The sequence below is a fragment of the Muntiacus reevesi genome, chromosome 2 (genome assembly GCF_963930625.1).
Source record: "Muntiacus reevesi chromosome 2, mMunRee1.1, whole genome shotgun sequence".
In the NCBI taxonomy this organism is placed as follows: Eukaryota; Metazoa; Chordata; class Mammalia; order Artiodactyla; family Cervidae; genus Muntiacus; species Muntiacus reevesi.
The window spans coordinates 94,089,130-94,110,087 of NC_089250.1; the positions used below are offsets into that span (position 1 = coordinate 94,089,130).

The 20,958-nt window shown below is 38.6% G+C and overlaps 1 protein-coding gene and 1 long non-coding RNA gene across 8 annotated transcripts in view; one reads left to right on the forward strand and one right to left on the reverse strand.

Annotated features, from left to right (window-relative positions):
* The window catches only part of BICC1 (BicC family RNA binding protein 1), a 477,034-nt gene extending 459,242 nt beyond the window's left edge, over positions 1-17,792 (forward strand). For 6 of the 7 annotated variants that reach the window (XM_065922373.1, XM_065922368.1, XM_065922369.1 and 3 more), the window contains 4 exons: positions 1,671-1,827; positions 8,884-9,044; positions 11,670-11,769; positions 17,273-17,792. In XM_065922373.1, coding sequence (XP_065778445.1) covers positions 1,671-1,827; positions 8,884-9,044; positions 11,670-11,769; positions 17,273-17,403 — 549 coding nt within the window. In that variant the 3' untranslated portion in view covers positions 17,404-17,792. Of the gene's footprint in view, positions 1-1,670; positions 1,828-8,883; positions 9,045-11,669; positions 11,770-14,549; positions 14,629-17,272 lie in introns of all 7 variants that reach the window. The other variant, XM_065922371.1, reaches the window with a different exon arrangement.
* Positions 7,096-9,415, reverse strand: LOC136159783 (uncharacterized). The gene is made up of 4 exons (XR_010661510.1): positions 9,343-9,415; positions 8,513-8,596; positions 8,241-8,393; positions 7,096-7,819 (listed from the first exon to the last, which is right to left on the reverse strand). It is a non-coding gene; the product is annotated as an uncharacterized lncRNA (long non-coding RNA).
* Positions 17,793-20,958: the final 3,166 nt, after the last annotated feature.

The following is a 20,958-nucleotide window of genomic DNA, read 5'->3' on the forward strand; positions in this document are numbered from 1 at the left end:
CAATCCCAAAGAAAGGCAATGCTAAAGAATGTTCAAACTACTGCCCAATTGCACTCATCTCACATGCTAGCAAAGTAATGCTCAAAATTCTCCAAGCCAGGTTTCAATAATATGTGAACCGTGAACTTCCAGATGTTTAAGCTGAATTTAGGAAAGACAGGGGAAGCAGAGATCAAATTGCCAATATCTGTTGGATCATCGAAAAAGTAAGAGAGTTCCAAAAAAAATCTGTTTTATTGACTAAACCAAAGCCTTTGACTGTGTGGATCACAATAAACTGTGGAAAATTCTGAAAGAGATGGGAATACCATACCACCTGACCTGCCTCCTGAGAAATCTGTATGTAAGTCAAGAAGCAACAGTTAGAACTGGACATGAGACAACAGACTGGTTCCAGATTGGAAAAGGAGTATGTCAAGGCTGTATATTATCACCCTGCTTATCTAACTTACATGCAGAGTACATCATGTGAAATGCCGGGCTGGATGAAGCACAAGCTGGAGTCAAGATTTCCGGGAGAAATATCAGTACCTCAGATATACAGATGACACCACCCTTATGGCAGAAAGCAAAGATCTAAACAGCCTCTTGATGAAAGTGAAAGAGGAGAGTGAAAAAGTTGGCCTAAAATGCAACATTCAGAAAACTAAGATCATGACATCTGGTCCCATCACTTAATGGCAAATAGATGGGGAAACAATGGAAATAGTGACAGATTTTATTTTGGGGGGTTCCAAAATCACTGCTGATGGTGAATGAAGCCATGAAATTAAAAGACGCTTGCTCCTTGTAAGAAAAGACTATGACCAACCTAGACAGCATATTAAAAAGGAGAGATATTCGTTTGCCGACATAGGTCTGTCTAGTCAAAGCTGTGATTTTTCCTATGGTCATGTATGGATATGAGAGTTGGACTATAAAGAAAGCTTAGCACCGAAGAATTGATGCTTTTAAACTGTGGTGTTGGAGAAGACTCTTGAGAATCCCTTGAACTGCAAGGAGATCAAACCACTCAATCCTAAAAGAAATCAGCCCTGAATTTTCATTGAAAGGACTGATGCTGAAACTGAAACTTTGGCCACCTGATGTGAAAAACTGACTCATTTGGAAAGACCCTGATGCTGGGAAAGATTGAGGGCAGGAGGAGAAGGGGATGACAGAGGATGAACTGGTTGGATGGCATCACTGACTTGAGGGGCATGAGTTTGAGCAAGCCTCAGGTGTTGGTGATGGACAGGGAAGCCTGGTGTGCTGCAGTCCATGGGGTTGCAAGGAGTTGGATGTGACCGAGTGACTGAACTGAACTCAGAACTCCTCTGCTCACTCTCTTATCAACTCCTTCATAATGAAGGAAGAATACTTCACCATGTGTATATGACCAAGTGTCCTTGGTATTCTTGCCTGGAAAATCCCGTGAACATAGGAGCCTAGTGGGCTACAGTCCATGGGATCGCAGAGAGTTGGATATGACTGAGTGACTGACACTTTTGGTAGCTGGAGAAAATGACTATAAACAGGTCCCACACCCTGTTCTTGAGAATATGCATTTGTGGGTAACTGCCATGGCTAGCAACTGAAATAAATGATAGGGGTCCAGTATGGGTTCTTTGTTCCTCCCACTCTGGGAGACTCAACTTATTAAACATTTCCCTGTCTGGCTTTATTTACAGGGTTCATCAATGTCCCTCTCGAGGTCCAACAGTCGTGAGCACCTGGGAAGTGGAAGTGAATCTGACAACTGGAGAGACCGAAATGGAATAGGTCCTGCAAGTCATAGTGAATTTGCAGCTTCTATTGGCAGCCCCAAGCGTAAGCAGAACAAATCAAGTGAGCTTTGACTTTTCGTCATACTTTTAGATGTAATCAGCTTGGAATTTACTTGGTTTAGTGTGATGTTCAAGTATAAACTCTGGACTTCATGCCTTTAAGAGTTTTGCATTACTCGCATGTCACCTCCTCTGAGAAACCGTCCCTGTTTTTCCCAGGGAAGCAGGCCATTTGTCTGCTTTCACTGCATTTCGTATATGCTTTCACTCTACCATTTATCTTAGTGAAGTACAGTTATTTGCATAACTGTTTCTTTGTGTAGAATTGAGATCCACAAGCCAGGGACTATATTCATTCAGTAAACTTTATTGCCCATGCACCAAACATTCTTTAAGGCTGTACCTTCTTTCTTTTTTTTAAGTTGAAATATAGTTAGCATATAATATTATGTTTCAGATGTACAGTGTAGTAATTTTACATTTGCAAGCATTATGAAATGATCACCATGATAAGTCTAGTATTTCCTATACAGTTATTACAGTATTACTGACCATACTCCTTATGCTGGATGTTATATTCCTGTTGCTTTTTTATTTTATAACTGGAGATTTGTACCTCTTAATCCCCTTCGTCTGTTTCACCTCCCCAACTCCCTCTAGTAACCACTCATTTGTTCTCTGTATCTGTGAGTCTGTTTTCACTTTGTTTTGTTTTTTTAGATTCCACATATAAGTGAGATTATACAATACTTGTCTTTCTGTTTTTGACTTATTTCACTTAGCAGTATACCTTCTGGATCTGTCCATGTTGTTACGCATGGCAGGACTTCGTTTTATGACTAATACACTATTGTATATACACCTTTTATCCATTCATCTGTTGATGGACACTTAGGTTGCTTTTGTATCTTGACTATTGTAAATAATGCTGTAGTGAACAGAGGGGTGCATATATCCTTTTGAATGAGTGTTTTTGTTTTCTTTGGGTAAATACCCAAAAGTGAAATTGCTGGGTATCGCAGTTCTATTTTTGATTTTTTAAGGAACCCCCATACTGTTTTCCATAGTGTCTGCACCAGTTTACAATCCCAGTAACAGGAGGCTATGCCTTATTTCTTAATTTGTTATTTCTTCCCAAAGGTCTAACAGTGTCTGACACTAGTAGGTGCTTGGTAAATGTTTGTAGAATGAATATACAAATGAGTTATGCATACACAAACACCAAGATGATGAGGAAAAGGCAAGAATGTAAAGGAATCGAGCAGAATGTGATCAAATTAATTCTGTCTTGGACAACAGAAGAAAGTCTGTCCAGTGACCTGTAGCTACCAAAAGTGAAGAGCAGGATTTTTCACGTTGACAAGATGTAGCTACATAAAAAGTTTAAAGCATAGGCTTTTAACATATATGATTAAGACTCAGCATGAGTCAAGTGGTTGTGTCTGTAACAGCACCCACATGTCTGTATAAATAGGTAAACAGACAAGAACTGACGGAGTAATCACAAGATATGCCCCTAATGTCTTTTTTCAGGATTTCAAGTCCTAAAACACATATCTTAGACTATTTGAAGAATACTTGGAGAAAGGTGATCTAAATGAGCATAGTAAACAGTAACAGCTAGTTGTTACCATCAGTCAAGTGGGCCATGTTGTCAGAGCCTCAGATTTGAAAAAACAAATCATGGTGTTAGCCAACTCCAAATTAGAAAGCAGGGTCTATTCTTTTATTACAATGTGTACTGTCAATAGCAGTCTGAAGTCTTCCTGTTAGTCCTGGGCTAGGTCACCCACTACTGACAGGGGGATGGAGCTGAGAGGTAGGCTGGTACCAGAGGTATAGCCAGGGTAGAAATTATCTCCGTGTTATATTCCAACATAAATTAGCTCTGTGCCTCTCCTCTGTCCTTATCACCTTTCCTTTCACTTAACACTAGATAATTAAAATTGACTGCAAGCTAGCTGCATTGAAATTAAGGATTAGGGTTAAGATGGGGATTCATTAATTTAAAAAGATTGATTAAAGAAGCACTGTTTTTTGGCCTTTGTCAGATGTTTTAAGAGCCTGGAGTAACTACTGTAAGTAGTTAAGATAAAACCAAAATTTTTTTAAAAAACTGTGTACCATAATAAATATTTATCACTAACAGTATTTTATTTTAAAATATTTTTAAGCTTTTACTGATGTATTGCTTAACTCAGCATCTGTAAAGTATTATCATTTAAACAGGAACAACAAAACATGTCATCAATGTAAGAAAGGATGTAAATGTCTTTTTGTTGTTGTTCAGCCCCTAGGCTGTGTCCAACTCTTTGCGACCCCATGGAATCCCGCACACCAGGCTCCTCTGTCCTCCACTATCTCCCACAGTTTGCTCAGATTCATGTCCATTGAGTCAGTGATGCCTTCTAACCATCTCATCCTCTGCCGCCCCTTTCTCCTTTTGCCTTCAGTCTTTCCCAGTCTCAAGGTCTTTTCCAGTAAGCTGGTTCTTTCTATCAGGTAGCCAAAGTATTGGAGCTTCAGCATCAGTCCTTCCAATGACTATTCAGGGTTGATTTCCTTTAGGATTGACTGGCTTGATCTCCTTGCTGTCCAAGCGATGCTCAAGTCTTCTCTAGCACCACTATTTGGAAGCATTAATTCTTTGGCATTCAGCATTCTTTATGGTCCATTCGTACATGATTACTGGAAAAACCATAGCTTGGCCTGTATGGACCTTTGTTGGCAAAATGATGTCTCTGCTTTTTAATGTGCTACCTAGGTTTATCATAGCTTTCCTTCCAAAGAGCAAGTGTCTTTTAATTTCATGGCTGCAGTCACTGTCCAAAGTTATTTTGAAGCCCAAGAAAATAAAATCTGTCACTGCTTCCATTTTTTCCTCATTTATTTGCCATGAAGTGATGGGACTGGATGCCATGATCTTAGCTTAAAAAAATTTCAAGCTAGCATTTTCACTCTCCTCTTCCACCCTCATCAAGAGATTCTTTAGTTCCCCTTCACTTTCTGTTATTGGGGTGGTTTTATCATCTACATATCTGAGGTTGTTGATATTTCTCCTGGCAGTCTTGATTCCAGGTTGTGAGTCATCCAGCCTGGCATGATGTACTCTACATAGAAGTTAAATAAACAGAGTGACAGTAGACAGCTTTGTCATACTCCTTTCTCAGTTTTGAATCAATCAGTTGTTCCATTGTTGTTTCTTGACCCACATACAGGTTTCTCAGAAGACAGGTAAGGTGGTCTGGTATTCCTGTCTGAGAATTTTCCAGTTTGTTATGATCCACACAGGTTAATGGATTTAGTGTAGTCAATGAAGCAGAAGTAGGTGTTTTTCTGGAACTCCCTTGCTTTCTCTGTGATCCAATGTATGTTGGCAATTTGATCTCTGGTTCCTGAGCCTTTTCTAAATCCAGCTTGTACATCTGGAAGTTTTTAGTTCATATACTGCTGAAGCCTAGCTTGAAAGATTTTGAGCATTACCTTGCTAGCATGCAAAATGAGCACAGCTGTACAGTAGTTTGAGCATTCTTTGGCATTGTCCTTATCTGGGATTGGAATGAAAACTGACCTTTTCCAGTCCTGTGGCCACTGCTGAGTTTTCCAACTTGCTGACATAATGAGTGCTGCACGCTCACAGCATCATCTGGTTTAGGATTTTAAATAGCTCAGTTAGAATTCTGTCACCTCTGTTAGTTTTGTTTGAGTAATGCTTCCTATGGCCCACTTGATTTCACACTCCGAGATGTCTGGCTCTGGGAGAGTGACCACACTGTAGTGGATATCCCACTTTTTTGTATAGTTATCCCAGCTTTTCTGTACAGTTCATTTGTGCTTTCTTGCCACCTCTTTTTAATTTCTTCTGCTTCTATTAGGTCCTCACCATTTCTGTCCTTTATCATGCCCATCCATGCATGAAATATTCCCCTGATGTCTCCAGTTTTCTTGAAGAGATCTCTAGACTTTCCCATTCTATTTTTTCCTCTACTTCTTTGCATTGTTCATTTAAGAAGGCCTTCTTATCTCTCCTTGTTATTTTCTGGAACTGTGCATTCAGTTGGGTATATCTTTCCCTTTATCCTTTGCCTTTTTCTTCTCTTCTTTCCTCAGCTATTTGTAAAGCCTACTCAGACAACCACTTTGCCTTCTCCCTTTTTTTTCCTTTGGGATGATTTTGGTCACTGCCTCCTATACAGTGTTATGAACCTCCATCCATAGTTCTTTAGGCACTCAGTCTACCAGATGTAATCCCTTGAATCTATTTGTAACCTCCACTGTATAATCATAAGGGATTTGATTTAGGTCATACCTGAATGCCTTAGTCATTTCCCTACTTTCTTCAATTGAAGCCTGAATTTTGCAATAAGGAGCTCATACTCTGAGCCACAGTCAGATCCAAGTCTTGTTTATACTGACTGTATAGAGCTTCTCCATATTTGGCTGCAAAGAACATAGTCAGTCTGACTTCGGTGTTGACCATCTGGTGACACCATGTGTGGCGTTGTCTCAGGCTATTGGAAGTTGGCGCGCACTCTGGCCTGGCGCGCGCTCTCTCGTCAGCACTGTTCGCCCGTGCCCTGCTTCATTTTGCACACCAAGGCCAAACTTGCTGTTGTTGTGGGTATCTCTTGACTTTCTACTTTTGCATTCTAGTCCCCTGTGATGAAAAGGACATTTATTTTTGCTGTTACTTCTGGAAGATCTTGTAGGTCTTCATAGAACTGGTCAACTTCAGCTTCTTCGGCATCTATGGTTGGGCATAGGCTTGGATTACTGTGATGGTGAATAGTTTGCCTTGCAGATGAACTGAGATCGTTCTGTCATTTTTGAGATTGCACCCAAGAGCTGTGTTTCCAACTCTTTTGTTGACTATGATGGGTACCCCCTTTCTTCTAAGGCATTCTTGCCCAGAGTAGTAGATACAATGGTCATCTGAATGAAATTCACCCATTCCCATCCATTTTAGTTCCCTGCTTTCTAAGATGTCATTTTTGTACTAAGTCTTTAAAATATGGTGTTATTTCACATTCACAGAAAATTTTTAAATTTCCACTAGCAGATTTCAGGTGCTCAATACCCACAAGTTGCCAATGACTACTGTAATGATCAGAAAAGTTTTAAGTAGTTTTCTTGACACCCTTTTCAAAGTCACCAGTATATAGGTTTTCTCTGGGAATCCCTGTTACACCAGTTGTTCCACTGTAATTCCCGTTTTTAAAAATTTTTTATTGGAGTACAGTTGCTTTCCAATGTTGTGTTAGTTTCTACTGTAGAGCACAGTGAATCAGTGATACATGTACATATATTTCCTCTTTTGGGGAATTTCCTCTAATTTAGGTCACCACAGACCACTGAGTAGAGTTTGCTGAGCTGTACTGTGGACTCTCATTAATTATCTATTTTATACACAGTATCAATAGTGTATACATGTCAATCCCAATCTCCCAGTTCATCCCTTCACCCTGCACTCCTTCCTTGGTGTCCATACATTTGTTCTCTACATCTATGTCTCTATTTCTGTTTTGCAAATAAGATCATCTGTACCATTGTTTTAGATTCCACATATATGCATTAATATATATGATACTTGTTTTTCTGACTTACTTCACTCCATATGATAGCCTCTAGGTCCATCAATATCTTTATATATGATCCAGTTTTGTTCCTTTTCATGGCTGAGTAATACTCCATTGTATATATGTACCACATTTTCTTTACCATTCCTCTGTTGATGGACATTTAGGTTGCTTTTATTTCCCTTAAAGAAAGTAAATTTATCATTTGGACAGCAAGTTATATGGTCAGCCAGGCTGCTTCCATTTTGTCCAGTCCAGTGGTCACTCCAGTGCAGGCATCATACTCTGCTTTGTGTCACCTTTGAACCAATAGCGCACTGGTCGTTACTCCTCAATCTTTTTGGTGATTCTGGGATCTTACCTTCAATTGGTGGAGTGTTCCAGGGCTCAGAGCCTCTTCACTTTGGTCCTGGATCCTTTCCCCTACACATTCTTACCCAAAGAGGTAAAACATCTGTTTTTAAAAGAAAGAGAAACCTTATGAAGAAATTCCTTCCACTTGAGACCTATCTAGGACTTCTGAACCAGGAGATGAAAACAACTAGAGAAAATGATTAGTGGCCATACAGAACAGTGTTCTTAGATTTGGTGAATGCATTGATCCTAGAGGAGATTAGATAGATCTTATTAGTTCGGTGAGTGTCCTCTGCCCTCATCTCTCTGGGAATCCCTGCTGAAGTGGCATCTTTGGTAGAATTCCCAAAGGGAAAAGAGTTCATTGTTCATTAGGGTGGTAGGAATGGCTACACAGCTCTGCTAGATTCTCCAAAGCTGCTCTTGAACAGCGTGTGGATATCTGGTCAAGTACTTGGTATGGCTCACTAGTCTGTCACCCAATTGTGCATGCCATTGGGTCTGAGAATCACAGACAATACGGAGAAATCTTTACCCACCAGACAAAGCTTGACATGGCTGTCTTAGAGTTTCCCCTAAGAGATGGATATGTTTCTGTTGTAAGTTAAACCCAGGAACTCCAGCATCATTCTTTTCATTTCACATGTTCCTCTTCATTTTGGAGCACTCCCTTTAATGACCTCACTGCCCAGTTATGCTGGAGGAAAATGGGATTTATATGTGGTAATATCACAGGATTTCTTTGACCACAGGAAAGCACAGGTGTGGATACAGAGGCCCAGCCTGCATGCAAGAGGAGCCTGTAACTTTCCTTACCTTTATTGTGTCCTGGGGATCTTCCTTCCAATTCCTCACTTAATTCACATCAAATCAATTATAAAGAGCAAATGTTTCTGAATGCTGAGGGAGAATATGATTAATGATTGTTAACTACAGAGACATTGCTGCTGAATTGCTGTCTCCCAAGTGTACCGTTTTAAATGGCAAGAGCCTCCCTGAAAGCAATAACCAGCATTTCCTTAATGAAAAGCCAATGTTTCAGTAAAGGATTTGCTGTGTTTCTGTAGCAACTGCTCTATTCAGCCCAAAACAATGAATTTGAAATATTTGAGTGATTAAAACTTTTAATTAAACCATGTTCTCCCTGGGCATTTCCACTTCAAGCCTGTCTCTCCTCTGCCTTTCAGCGGAACACTATCTCAGCAGTAGCAATTACATGGACTGCATTTCCTCGCTGACAGGAAGCAATGGCTGTAACCTGAACAGCTCTTTCAAAGGCTCTGACCTCCCTGAGCTCTTCAGCAAACTGGGCCTGGGCAAATATACAGACGTCTTCCAGCAACAAGAGGTCAGTCAGTATTTATTTTCCCAGGTGTCTTTTTCTTGGTTGTATGTATGATGACTTCTAGAAGGAAATCACTCATTGACCTATGACTGTGCTTTCACTGAACATTTATTCAAGTCTCATAGTTTGTTTTTGCCAAGAAAATTGTCATTTCTTGTTTACTTAGTGCAACTGGTAAACACAGGATAGCAGATATATAGGAAATTGTGCTTGCAAAGACACTCATAGCCATCCTTCACCAGTTTTAGCTAAAAGACCTAATGAGTGTTGTGATTCACATTAACTTTTGATTCATACTTACCTGAAAGTTGGCAGCAACTCTATATTTAAGAAGATTTTATTCCTTCATCGCTGTTATCTTTATTTGTGGCACTTAAATGTTAACAGCATCTGAAATAAATAACCATAGTTGTTTTTTGACACCATCCTAATTATGTTACTGAAGATTGTTCTCATAGAATATAATGTGCTTTTTATACATGTTAACTTACTAATTTACTGTTTGGGTTTTGTCTGAACTGAGACAGAACTAAGATGTCTTCTGAAACATCCCTACCACGGATTTTGGTCAAACTGATCGGCCGTGGCCATGATGCACTGACATAAAGAGAAGACCCCCTAAGCATGGTTCTTTCTAATCATGTTGTCATATTATCAAGGGACCAGAAACTATTCAGAGAATAGTTCTCTAAATGTATCAATTTTCCAAATCCTGACATCATCCAAGTTTCATGCTAGTTGGCTCTACTTCATGCTAAGAGTACATGCCAGTAATTCCCTGGCATGCATTAGTCAATAAAGAATCTTAAGATTTTTATTAGGCACTTTATAGCATAAATTTAATGTATTGTCCATAATTTAAGTTTAATTGCTGAACTTTTTTTGTTCTTTTAACACCCCCCAAAATGTTGTCATGTGTATTTTGAACATTAGGACAACTATTTTGTTTCCTTTTTTCTAAATCTAAATTAGTATTCATTTAACCAAAGATTTTCTAAGTTGAATAACAAACATGTTCATCATCTGTGCACTAAAGAACTGCATTTATTTACTTAGTCTTGCTGGTTAGATGCAAGTGGCTAATTGAGAAACTCATAGCTGAGGAATTTTAACTTGTTCATGCACATAAAGTTTTAGAAATAAGTAACTAGATGTTATTCGGTGATATCCTGGGTTTGTTTTTAATCTGTATTTCCTATTTGAAGATGCACAGAAATTAATTTAATATGGGTGCTTGTTATCTAGTTACTTCAAAAAGGAAGAAAACATGATAATATAAAGTCAGACTGGCAGACTGCAACCTGCAGACCTACCTAATTTTGTAAATAAAATTTTGTTGGAACACAGCCATACCAACTCAGTTACCTCATATTGCCCATGATTGCTTTTGAGCTAAATCAGCAGAGTTTGAGTACTTGGAACAGAGACAGTATTGGCCTGGTGAGCCTAAACTAGTTATTCTCTGGCCCTTTAAAAAGAGTTTGAGGATCCCTGTAATAGTCTCCACTGGATAGAATTGCTTAAAAAAAATGTATGTCCAGACCTGTTACAAATGATAAATGAAACGGATTTTCAAGATCTGGATGTGACCTTCAAAATCAAAACAGAAAATTTCAAATTAATTGCTATATAATTTGAATAAAAAGTGTATCTTAATATTTTCAGGTGTGTTGAAATTTGGTACTGTTCTCTTCATATAGGATATTTTCTCATACACAGATATGACTTAACAGGACTCTCCCATTAAGTAACTGTGTGAGATTTAATATATTGTAAGCAGGATGAAGATTAGTAACTTTCTCAGATGATATGTCTGAATACATTATTGCTAACCATATCTGCCAACTATTTTACCCCTTTGGTGAGCACACTGCATTATATCTAGGATCATGTTTAATGCCCCAAACAACCCTGTGAGGTATCATCAACCCTGAGTGCCCACAACTAGTAATTGCAGAATCAGAACTTGAACCCAAGCCTCTTTGACTTCAGAGCCCTTTGCCTTTCTGTCCCTCCAACGGTTTTCAAGGCAGGATGGGATTACTAGGGTGGTTCCCTCCACACATTTTTGCTGATGCCAGGAAGTACAATTATACTCTCTCTTGGAATACTTCGTATATGCCACTTTCAGAGATGGTCAACTGGACTGAGCCAAGGGAATCATGGGTCATGGAATCATGGGAATCACAGTTACACTGTGATTCTGCTCTCATTTTTATTAGAGCACAATTAGAAATACGCTGTATGGTATTATTCAGTCCCTTTTAATGGAGATATACTTACCTGAGTCAGAATCTAAAACCAAGAAATATTTTCTCTCTTTTGGACAGGTATGTATTCTTTATCAAGTCACGAAAAACTGCCATTTCATTTTCCCTTTTTGCTTTGACTTCCAGGATGCTAAGACCTAAGTTTGTTGCAGTAAGACTATCCAAAGTCTTATGCTAGAAATATCAGTTTCATTTGACCACTTTTATGACTTAACTGTTGTCCCTTAGGTGTTTATAACACCACCATTCTTCTTTGGAAGCAGGCAGAGCATAATAAGTGTAGCACTTAGTTGAACTTATACTGAGGAAGAACTAAGTACTTACTATATTTACCATAGATTTATTTGTTCACCCACAGATCGATCTTCAGACATTTCTCACTCTCACAGATCAAGATCTGAAGGAGCTGGGAATTACGACTTTTGGTGCCAGAAGGAAAATGCTGCTTGCAATTTCAGGTGAATATAACTGTTCTTTATTTCTTAAAACCTGAGGACTCTCTGCCAGTGGTCTCAGCCAGTGGGGCTGGTTCTGCTTCCTACCTGGCAGCTGTGTGGTTGTGGTTTCAAAGTGTTTTTCCACTAACAGTGTAACAAATGCTGGGGATACCCCCACTCCTTCACCAAGGCACTGCCTGAAAACCTGCCTTGGCAAGTGTCATCCCTGAAAACAGATCTCTTCCGAGAGATCTAACCAGAATTTCCCTTTGCAGAACATGGGGATGGAGGAGGAGTTTGAATCTCTGTGTTGCAGTTGTGTTAAGTGCTAATCACTGGGTTCATGAGTAATTATTCTGGATTGGCTGTCATGCTTTAAAGACACGTGTCCTTGTAGAGCAGCTGAGATCATTGCAGCAGAGGGAAAGACAGTGTTCTTTGGTACAGCTGGAACCTGGCAGTATTTCTTGTCTTAATGCTTTTTAACTTTCCCCAAAGTTTTAATAGAATTTGTGAGTCACCGAAGAGGGTAGTATCCTGAAAGTAGTCACAGAATGAAAGAAAATCTAAAGGTCTGTCTCCCAGACCACTGCCTTTGTGCATCTTTTGCATGTTCTGTGTATAAGAAAATGCTATGTGTGTTTACTAGGTACCTCCCATGTGAAAGGAATGGCCAAGAGTCATATGAGTGTAAGCCAAGAGTCATAACACTGTACCTCAAAAGGTGTTTCAAGAAATATGAGGAAGAAATTGGGGAGGCAACAAAATAAGGTTATTGAAGATTTTCTGATTAAGTTCATGAATGCCAATTTTATATGTGTGCCAGTCTCTCAAAAAGAGACGGTAAGGGCAGAAGCCAAATGTTAGGTGTGATGAGAAAATTATGTTACTTTTTCAAAACACCATATTTGCAGGCTATGCCTTTGAGGACAGCAGTGGCATCCAACTGGTGAAAGTTCTTTATAAACAACATTCGCTAAACAAATCATCAAATGAAATTAAAAGCCTCAGTGCTTTTCCATTTTATTTTAGCAGCAGATTGCTTTTCCATTGCATTGTAGAAGCAGATCAACCCCACCAACCTCCCCACAGGAAATCTTACATACAGACCTAATATCTGAAGCAGATACAAGCAGAATAGTCTTGAAATGGGGTAGAAACTCAGCTACTGAGCAGCCTGGTAGGCCTCTCCTTGGATAGAGCTCTTTACATAACAGTTTGAGAAGTCTTCCTGCCTGCTGTGTACCGAAGCTGCTGCACTGATGGAGCTCCATAGGGTGGCCACTGTTTCTTTTTCACTCATAAGATTAGCTTGGTTATAGTGGAAGGAACACTGTTCACATAAAGAGATCCGAGATTTGCATCTCCAAGTCATGCACCCTTGGGTGACTTTCCAGACCTCTTTTGATTTTGGTTTCTTAATCATGTAGACTGGAGTAGATGATCATGTCAGGTCACCTTTCAGTTCTAAAATCTGTCCTTCAGTATGATATATCATCAGACACGGTGAGGATAACCTACAATTTTAACAGTATGTATCATTAATAGGGTACTCCCTCTTGTTCTTTTTTTTTTTCTTTTTTGTAACTATCTGTGGCAGTAGAATAGTTTTCAACTTGTTTACCCAAAAGTTAAGTTTCAGAAGGCTACTTCTGGACCCAAATTAACTTCATATATTTTTTATATTTCTTTTATTAATTTGAAAATGAAATTAATATACTACTTGAAACTTTACTATATACTGTGGGGCCGCATGTCTAAATGTGGGGCCGCACATTTATACCACAGAAGTGTATGTTTCAGAACTCTATACTTTTTCACTAGAGGTCTGTGGAATGTCTGTGACTATATAATGAAAATTAAGTTGTTTCTTTGTGCAGCAACCCAGTTCCAAACTGTAAAGCTTCCAGCAACAAGCAAATGTCTCTAAATGTTTTCATAGATTCCAGGTAGATCATCAGTACTTTTTACTCTGAAATACATTGGTGATGATTCTAAGTCAGTTTTGGTGCAGGGGGTGGAGGGGAGTAGGGTCCAAAACATGAGGGGTTTTCAGTTCTCATTTAAGAAAAATATTTTCTCTAGCCATCATCTTCAGTGTGGTTCTATTGAGGTTATATCCTGCTTCTACAGACTGCCTCTCTCTGTGGGGTTCACAGGTCTTCTTGCTTTTATAGGGAATTAGAAACTTTGAATAAGATGCCTTATGAATGCTCTGTACAGCAGGAAGTGTTTGATTATTTTAAGGGTGATTTTGTTGAGTGCATTTGTTTGAACCTGGTAAATCATTTTCTCTGCAAGGAGTAAGTTTTTGAGAAACCCTTCATTGAAAAGCTTCTTTTTCCAATTCAGTTCCTCTGATAACAAAGACATTCATTTAAAGTCTCAGGACACTTCACTTCCAGATAGACGCAGGGTAACATTTGTCTTGTGGTTACATAGGTTGGCTAGATACAGAGTTTGCTCAAATTACTTTTTAAAATTTTTGTAGATTTTTAACTTATAATTGAGTTGTTCTTTCAGTATCAGGTTTTGGTTTGCTTTTAATCTTGGGCCAGAAGACACATATTTTAATATTACAGGAGGAGATGAGATTTCTCTCCTCTAGAGATGAATCAGAGAAAACAATTTTTTTCCCCCAAATACATAATTTTTGAAAATTCATGGATTTCTCTCCGAGTATGGTAGTGATTGGTTAACTAAACGTACAGGGACTAAGTGACAGGAAGTTTAGCATCCTATTGACAGGCTTTCCACCACGGCCTCAGGTAGATCTAACATTTCCCGACCTATTCTTTTAGTTTGTGACTCTGTTCAGATCCGCAACAAGATCCTGAGAGCTGCCAGGATTGTGTGAACCTTGGAATTTCAAAGAAAAAGGTTGGTATTTTCTCAAACTATCCCTTAGGCTTACTGAAAAAAATCAGAAGAGGAAGCTTGCTTTTTAATTTAAAAAACAAAAACTAAAGTCTCTTCAGTAGGACTTTGGTCCTTGATAATCTCTCTTAAAAGATTTCTCTCTCTGCTTCACACTCGGAATATCTCTATGTATGTATTCTTAGAAATTACATCTTTAGGGAATGGCTGAAATTCTTCATGATTATTTATTCTCTCAAAAATCTAGTTGATGTGACTTTTCAGAATGAAGTTTTCAATGTCTATTAAAATTTCTTGTCTTCGACGGCCCAATTATTCTCCATGAGCATCTGAAAACAGTGTTTGATCTAACTCCTTTCTTTTCTGTCTCTGTAGTGGGGGAATGAATGTCCTCCTGACTCATGGGTTCTTGCCCCAAAAGAAAATGGAGGCCAAAGAAGGTCTCCTATCTGAAGGTGATAAAACTTTTCCAGGCTCTGTTTAAGGGGAATTGTTTATTTTTAACTCTCCTATAAGTTTGCCTTTAAATATATTCAATTCTGTCTTGAATTGTGAATTTTATATATTGTTTTTTAAATGAGATACATGTGATAGGAATGTCATTGCTACTGTGTTTCTGTAGGAACTTGAGACGGTAGCTATCTGTATGCATGCCTGCATGTGTCTATTGCTTGTAATATTTTCCTTGCTTCTTTATGTTCTAAGCTTTGTTTTTCTATTTAAAAAGTAATTTTGGTATAAATTATGAAGGAAAGCTCTGTTATCTGGCATACCTGGAACTACCAGTTTCTCAACTTTGTACTCCTGATACCTCAGGTGGTCTCTGCCCAATGGATGGATCACAACAGCTTGTGGCATAGTCCTTTGGATCAGGCAGGCAGGGTTTCAGCTCTGTCACCAACAGCCACGTGGGCAAGTTACTTCATCTGTTTGTAAACAAACGCAACTTTCTTACCTGTAAAATTGAGGCTAGTAATACTGTCTGCCCCTCAAGGAGGAGTTAAATAGCACACAACGAATGTAGGCTGTAATAAATTACTGTTGTTTCTCTTCTCCCCTAAGACCTAAATGTGCACAGAACGGCATGTCTCCACTCTTACATCACCCCTATGAGACAGTCAGTTACATTTTGGAAAGCAGTGGGGTGAAATGTTAAGGGTTCTGGTCCCTCTTTAAGAACTTGGGATACAAGAGTGTGTCTGGCCATATGGCTGTCCCTGGCCACCTCTGACCCCCTGCCAGCTGCTTGAGTCTGTTCTCATCCCCAGCATTCCTGTAGCAAGCCGTAGCTTTCTGTGACCTCAGAATTTATGGGTTGTGTGCATGTGTATGGTTGAAGAAGTACTGTGCACTATGCAGATTATCAAAGGTACTGAGTCATGTGCTTCACCACCCTCCTAGAGAAAGACAACAGCTCCAAGCATATGAACTGTTTAACCCGTATATTTGAGATAGAATAAATCTGAAGACACAGTTGACTCTTGAACCACATGAGAGTTAATCCTAATGTAACTTATAGTCACCTTCATATCCACAGTTTCTTTGCAGTTTCCACCTGCCCTGTAATACTGTAGTATTTACTGTTGAAAAATATCCATCTATAAGTAGACCCACTCTCTTCAGATCTGCAGTATTCAGGGTCAGCTGTATTTGCATTTGGAGGCTATCAGAAACGCTGCTTTCTAGTCTGACAATTCTGTTTACTTGTATGTATTCATTAATAGTAATTATGTCAGTTGACTTGAGGATTTGTGAATGTGTGTATGGAGGGGAGAACAGGGCATTGTATGGTCATAAACAAGGTAGGCTGTCTCAGTTTTTCACTATTCTGATTAATAATTTTTAGTTGGGAAAAGACAAAGCACTCTGGTTCAAAACTAAATTATTTAAAACTAAATTCCAGGATCTTGTAGTTTTTCCCTGAAAATCTGGATTCACATATTGGTTGTTTTCAATTGTATTGATTTCCTTAACTGTTGCTGTTTTTACTAAGTTGATTTTTTATTCAAAGAAACCTCTCACTGATACATTTCTTCATATAACTCCTTCTGACTTGAGGAGTGTAGGCATCGGAGTCAGTGGAGCCACTGACTTAACACGTGTGGCTTAACACGGCAGTGTGCTTTTTCAGTATTCTCATGTTTAGGTATGAGGTCCCCTTTTCATGTCTGACTTAAATAATTTAATGATCACTGTGTTTGACATGGATGAGTCTAATGAGCTGTAGTAATGTTCTGTGTCACTGGTAATACCTCCTGTCACATACCTTTCACCAACTTTGATGGTCTCCCTCCCTTTGCCTCTGAAAGGACATTGAGGGTAGGTCAAACTATTTTGTAAATTTGGGTTTGAAAGGGTTCTGAGAACTACATATTCCCCAGGGAGTTTATAAACTGCAGTAAAATGATTTGTTGTCCTTGGTTCTCTCAGCTACACATGCTACCTTTCATATCAGACTTTTGATTTTGAGCATTCCAAAAATTTCTTGATGGTCAACTTAAAGGTTTTCCTTTTGCCTACCTACCGGACTTCCTCCCCACTCCCCTGCAACCTACCGCATCACCGTTTTCTGAGCTCTTCTGCCAAGTCCTGAAGACTATAGAACTTCTCCCTTGGGTTCCTAATAAGTCTCTGTTTCTCTCTGCAGAACTAAATAAAAACCGAAGAAAGCTCTTTGAACCACCAAATACACGCACCTCTTTCCTGGAAGGTGGAGCAAGTGGGAGGCTACCCCGTCAGTATCACTCAGACATTGCTAGCGTCAGTGGCCGCTGGTAGCAGTACCCTCCAGGCATATGCCCTCCAACTCTGTCAAGTCGGATGCAGAAGATCTGTGAACGGCCTTCACTGCACACCGTCCTCAGCATTCTGGGTGTCTGGTATCAGGACCAAAGCATCTTATTCACACCTGAACTTTGTGCCAAGAAGGAAGAAAAGAGAGAAGATGTTCTTATGTCATCATATCAAATGCCACATGTGGATTACTTTTTTTTCCTAATGGCAACTGGACAGAATTTGCAATATGGGGGTAGGGCTTTATTTTCTCTTTTTATTTACCTATATAACATATGCACTGATTTTTTACTTAACATGAAGGATGAGTTGACATCTGGGATGCCAGAAAACACAGAAGTTATTTTGTTTGCTTGTTTTAGTACTTGGGGATTTTTTTAAAAAAAAATAATCAAAGTGGGATTTTCTGGTACTGCTTTAAAATAATTATTGAGGTCTTTCAGCACTTTACACTTTCTAATTTCTTGTCCTGTGGAAATTATCTCTCTCTCATTTTTTATGTCACCTGATGTATTGGTACAAATCAGATTTAGTCACATTTTTCTGACTGCGTTAAACTTTTATTTGAAATAGTACTGGATTATTAGTTTTTGTGCAGGATATTCTGTGACTTTGGGAAACCTAAGTGACTCCACTTGGTTATGGACCAGTTCTGTTCATTTATGTCAACATCCTAGAAATACTTTATAATGAACCAAGTTCACTGGAACAGGTGCGAGCAAAGAAAGATCAAATGGACTTTGCAATATTAACCCTTTGCAGTCATCATATTTAGCTGCTGCCTTTATTGCTAAAGTGATTTTAATGGTTGTCTGAAGGCAAAGGGCTATTTTTAGTATACTGCCACTAAAGGACACTTATTTATATCAAACTTTTATTTTTTAGATATTATAAGCATACAGTACATAACTGATTAAATTGATATCTACTAGAGATTTATGGTAGAGAATGGATGGCATTCAATAACTGGAGCCCTAGATTGTCACTTTATTTAAAAAAGACAAATAATCATCTGACAAAACAGCACTGTTGCCATGAGGAGGAAAAAAATACATTACTTTCCTTATGTACACGTTAGCTGTGCTCCATATGGTCACAGGACTTTCCTAAAACCATATCAGTCTGCTTGAAGTAGACTTGGGTTTCTTGAGACTGGAAAGATTTTATTTAAGTCTCTATCTAGGGTGACAGTTTATAAAGATAGCAGAGTTCTGAAGGAGGAAAAGTATGACTATTCTGTAAGCGGCTAAACTCATTGTTACAATCTTGATACTGTGAAAGTCCAAGAAATCAGGCAACATTGTTTTCTAGGTCTTTTCAGACATCTTTTTGTGGATTTATGAAGGGTTTTCAATTCATGAAGACAATCACTAAGTGCCTCTCTTTCTTCAAAGCAATATTATTTCCAAGTGTATTAATTTGTTGGAAAACTCTCCCGTTAGGAAATGTGGTGACTTACCTGTACTGTAATGACTTATTTATGTTCAGTATTCAAGACTTTCTTTTGCATGGACACAAACCACTGTCAAGTGCTCTCCACAGAAGACGTTAGAGTCATACAAACAATTGGGGACTTTCATACAAATGTGGGATAAGAAATACTTGGCTAATCATTAAAGTAAGAACAAAAACCGAGAGAGAAATATTGCACACAGAACAATTTTCACTTAAAAAGTATTGGTTACCTTGAAGGCATAGGTAATGGGCCTGTCATAAAGTTATCAATTATAATAGCACTAAGAGGATGTCCATTCCTAAAAGGAACTGTATCTACTTATGGATGTAGACCTAAATTGTTGCTTTTGCAAACAGAAGGGAATCGTCCTGCACCCAGGGAACATGGATGCAGGTCAGCACATAGAGCTCCCTGACATGTATGGCTATATGAACACATCATGCCACACATTCAGCGTACAATAAGAATTCCAGATTTGTTTCCTGTGCAAAAATACTCTAAATTTTATCATTTCTTTAATAAGATCTTGGCCCCCCCGCAAAACAGTCATTTGGAGTCTTTTCCCAACTCTCCACCATGCATTTGCAACAGGAGGAAGATGGAATGAATTTGTAGTATTGATTGGACATAGGTTTTATGAACAGTGCTTTGATATTATGCCAAAGGGAAAACTCCCCCAATTAAACTTAGATTAAATAGAGTGGCTAAAAAAATAAAAACACTGGAAAGTACTTTTCTCACTTTCTCGATGCAATGAAGGGAGTATGACGCTACAGTATATGGTGTTGTCAGTGTTATATGATGCACAAAATATTTGGATTATTTGAATAAATGTTTTTAACCAATCTGTGCCTTAATAGTGACCGGTTATCTGTAAATATAGAACAGATACAGATTGTATTTTTGTGTGGGTTTTGTCCTTTTAGTGATTTTTTTAAAAATGAGAGATGGAATTAAACATTGAAAATGGGAATTTTTCTAAACTAATCAGTTGTTATATGAAAAATAAATTTATATAACCCCTTTGTATTGCTCTTGCTACATGAAATGTGTCTCTGTTTTCTAACTTTTCTGTTCTCAGCAGAATTGAAAGACATTTCAGCAAGTAGAATTAAATATCCACTCTCCATACTCTTGTTTTGCATTGACAGTCCTCATTTTCAGCCAAAAACTAAGGCACTTTATTTTAGCCAGAGAATCCCGCACCAGTAATCAATCCTTGTTTCTGTGGCCACCCATAGGTACGTATAGAAAGAGTAAGATGATGAAACAGGTTTTATTCTTGTTCATTCTTCTTTTTTAAAAATACAGACTCAAGTGTATGATTGCTTTGACAACCTCATCCATCAGCAAAGGAGCTCCTTGCTAAAGTGATGCCGGGTTTCCTGACCCAGGTTCCCATTTCGGAGACTGACTCTGCCAGCATACTGAGTGGTTATTGTGCCCTGCTCTGGGAGTATGTCTGAACTTGGTCTCAAACAGAATGGATACTGGACTGTTAATTCTGATATTTGTCTAAATCTCAAAGAAACCCTAGTCATTATACTCCCAGATTTATCCCCACTTGAATTACTTGTGCTGGTGGTTCTTAAAAATTGTTGCTAGCAAAATAGTTCTTTTGATAACTAAAATATTACTGTGAACCCAATATTCAAGTATTCATTCATTATACAAATACTTAAATGAGGGCTAAGTACAGGCCCTGTTCGAAGAACACCAGTAAATGAAACATAAACCCTTATCCTCACTAAACTTACATTTGAAATGAAGAAAGATGGAACTGATGTAGAGGGCTTGAAGGATGAAACACCTACCCTTCAACACAGGCCTCCATGCATTTACAGCTTTCCAAGGGAACTTGAGTGCTGTCTAGAAATCATGCTTTTTGACAAAATGGTTGAAAGTACCCATCTCATAGACACAGGCTAGTGCTTTCAATGCGTGATATTATTCACAGCCTCCTTTCCTCCTCTATGTTTCATAGGTTTAATCACATTCTTGAAAGGAGTGTGTGATCAGAAGTGATGGTACAGCTTTATATGATGATGCATCACTTCTTAGATTTGACTCCAGGTGACTCTGCC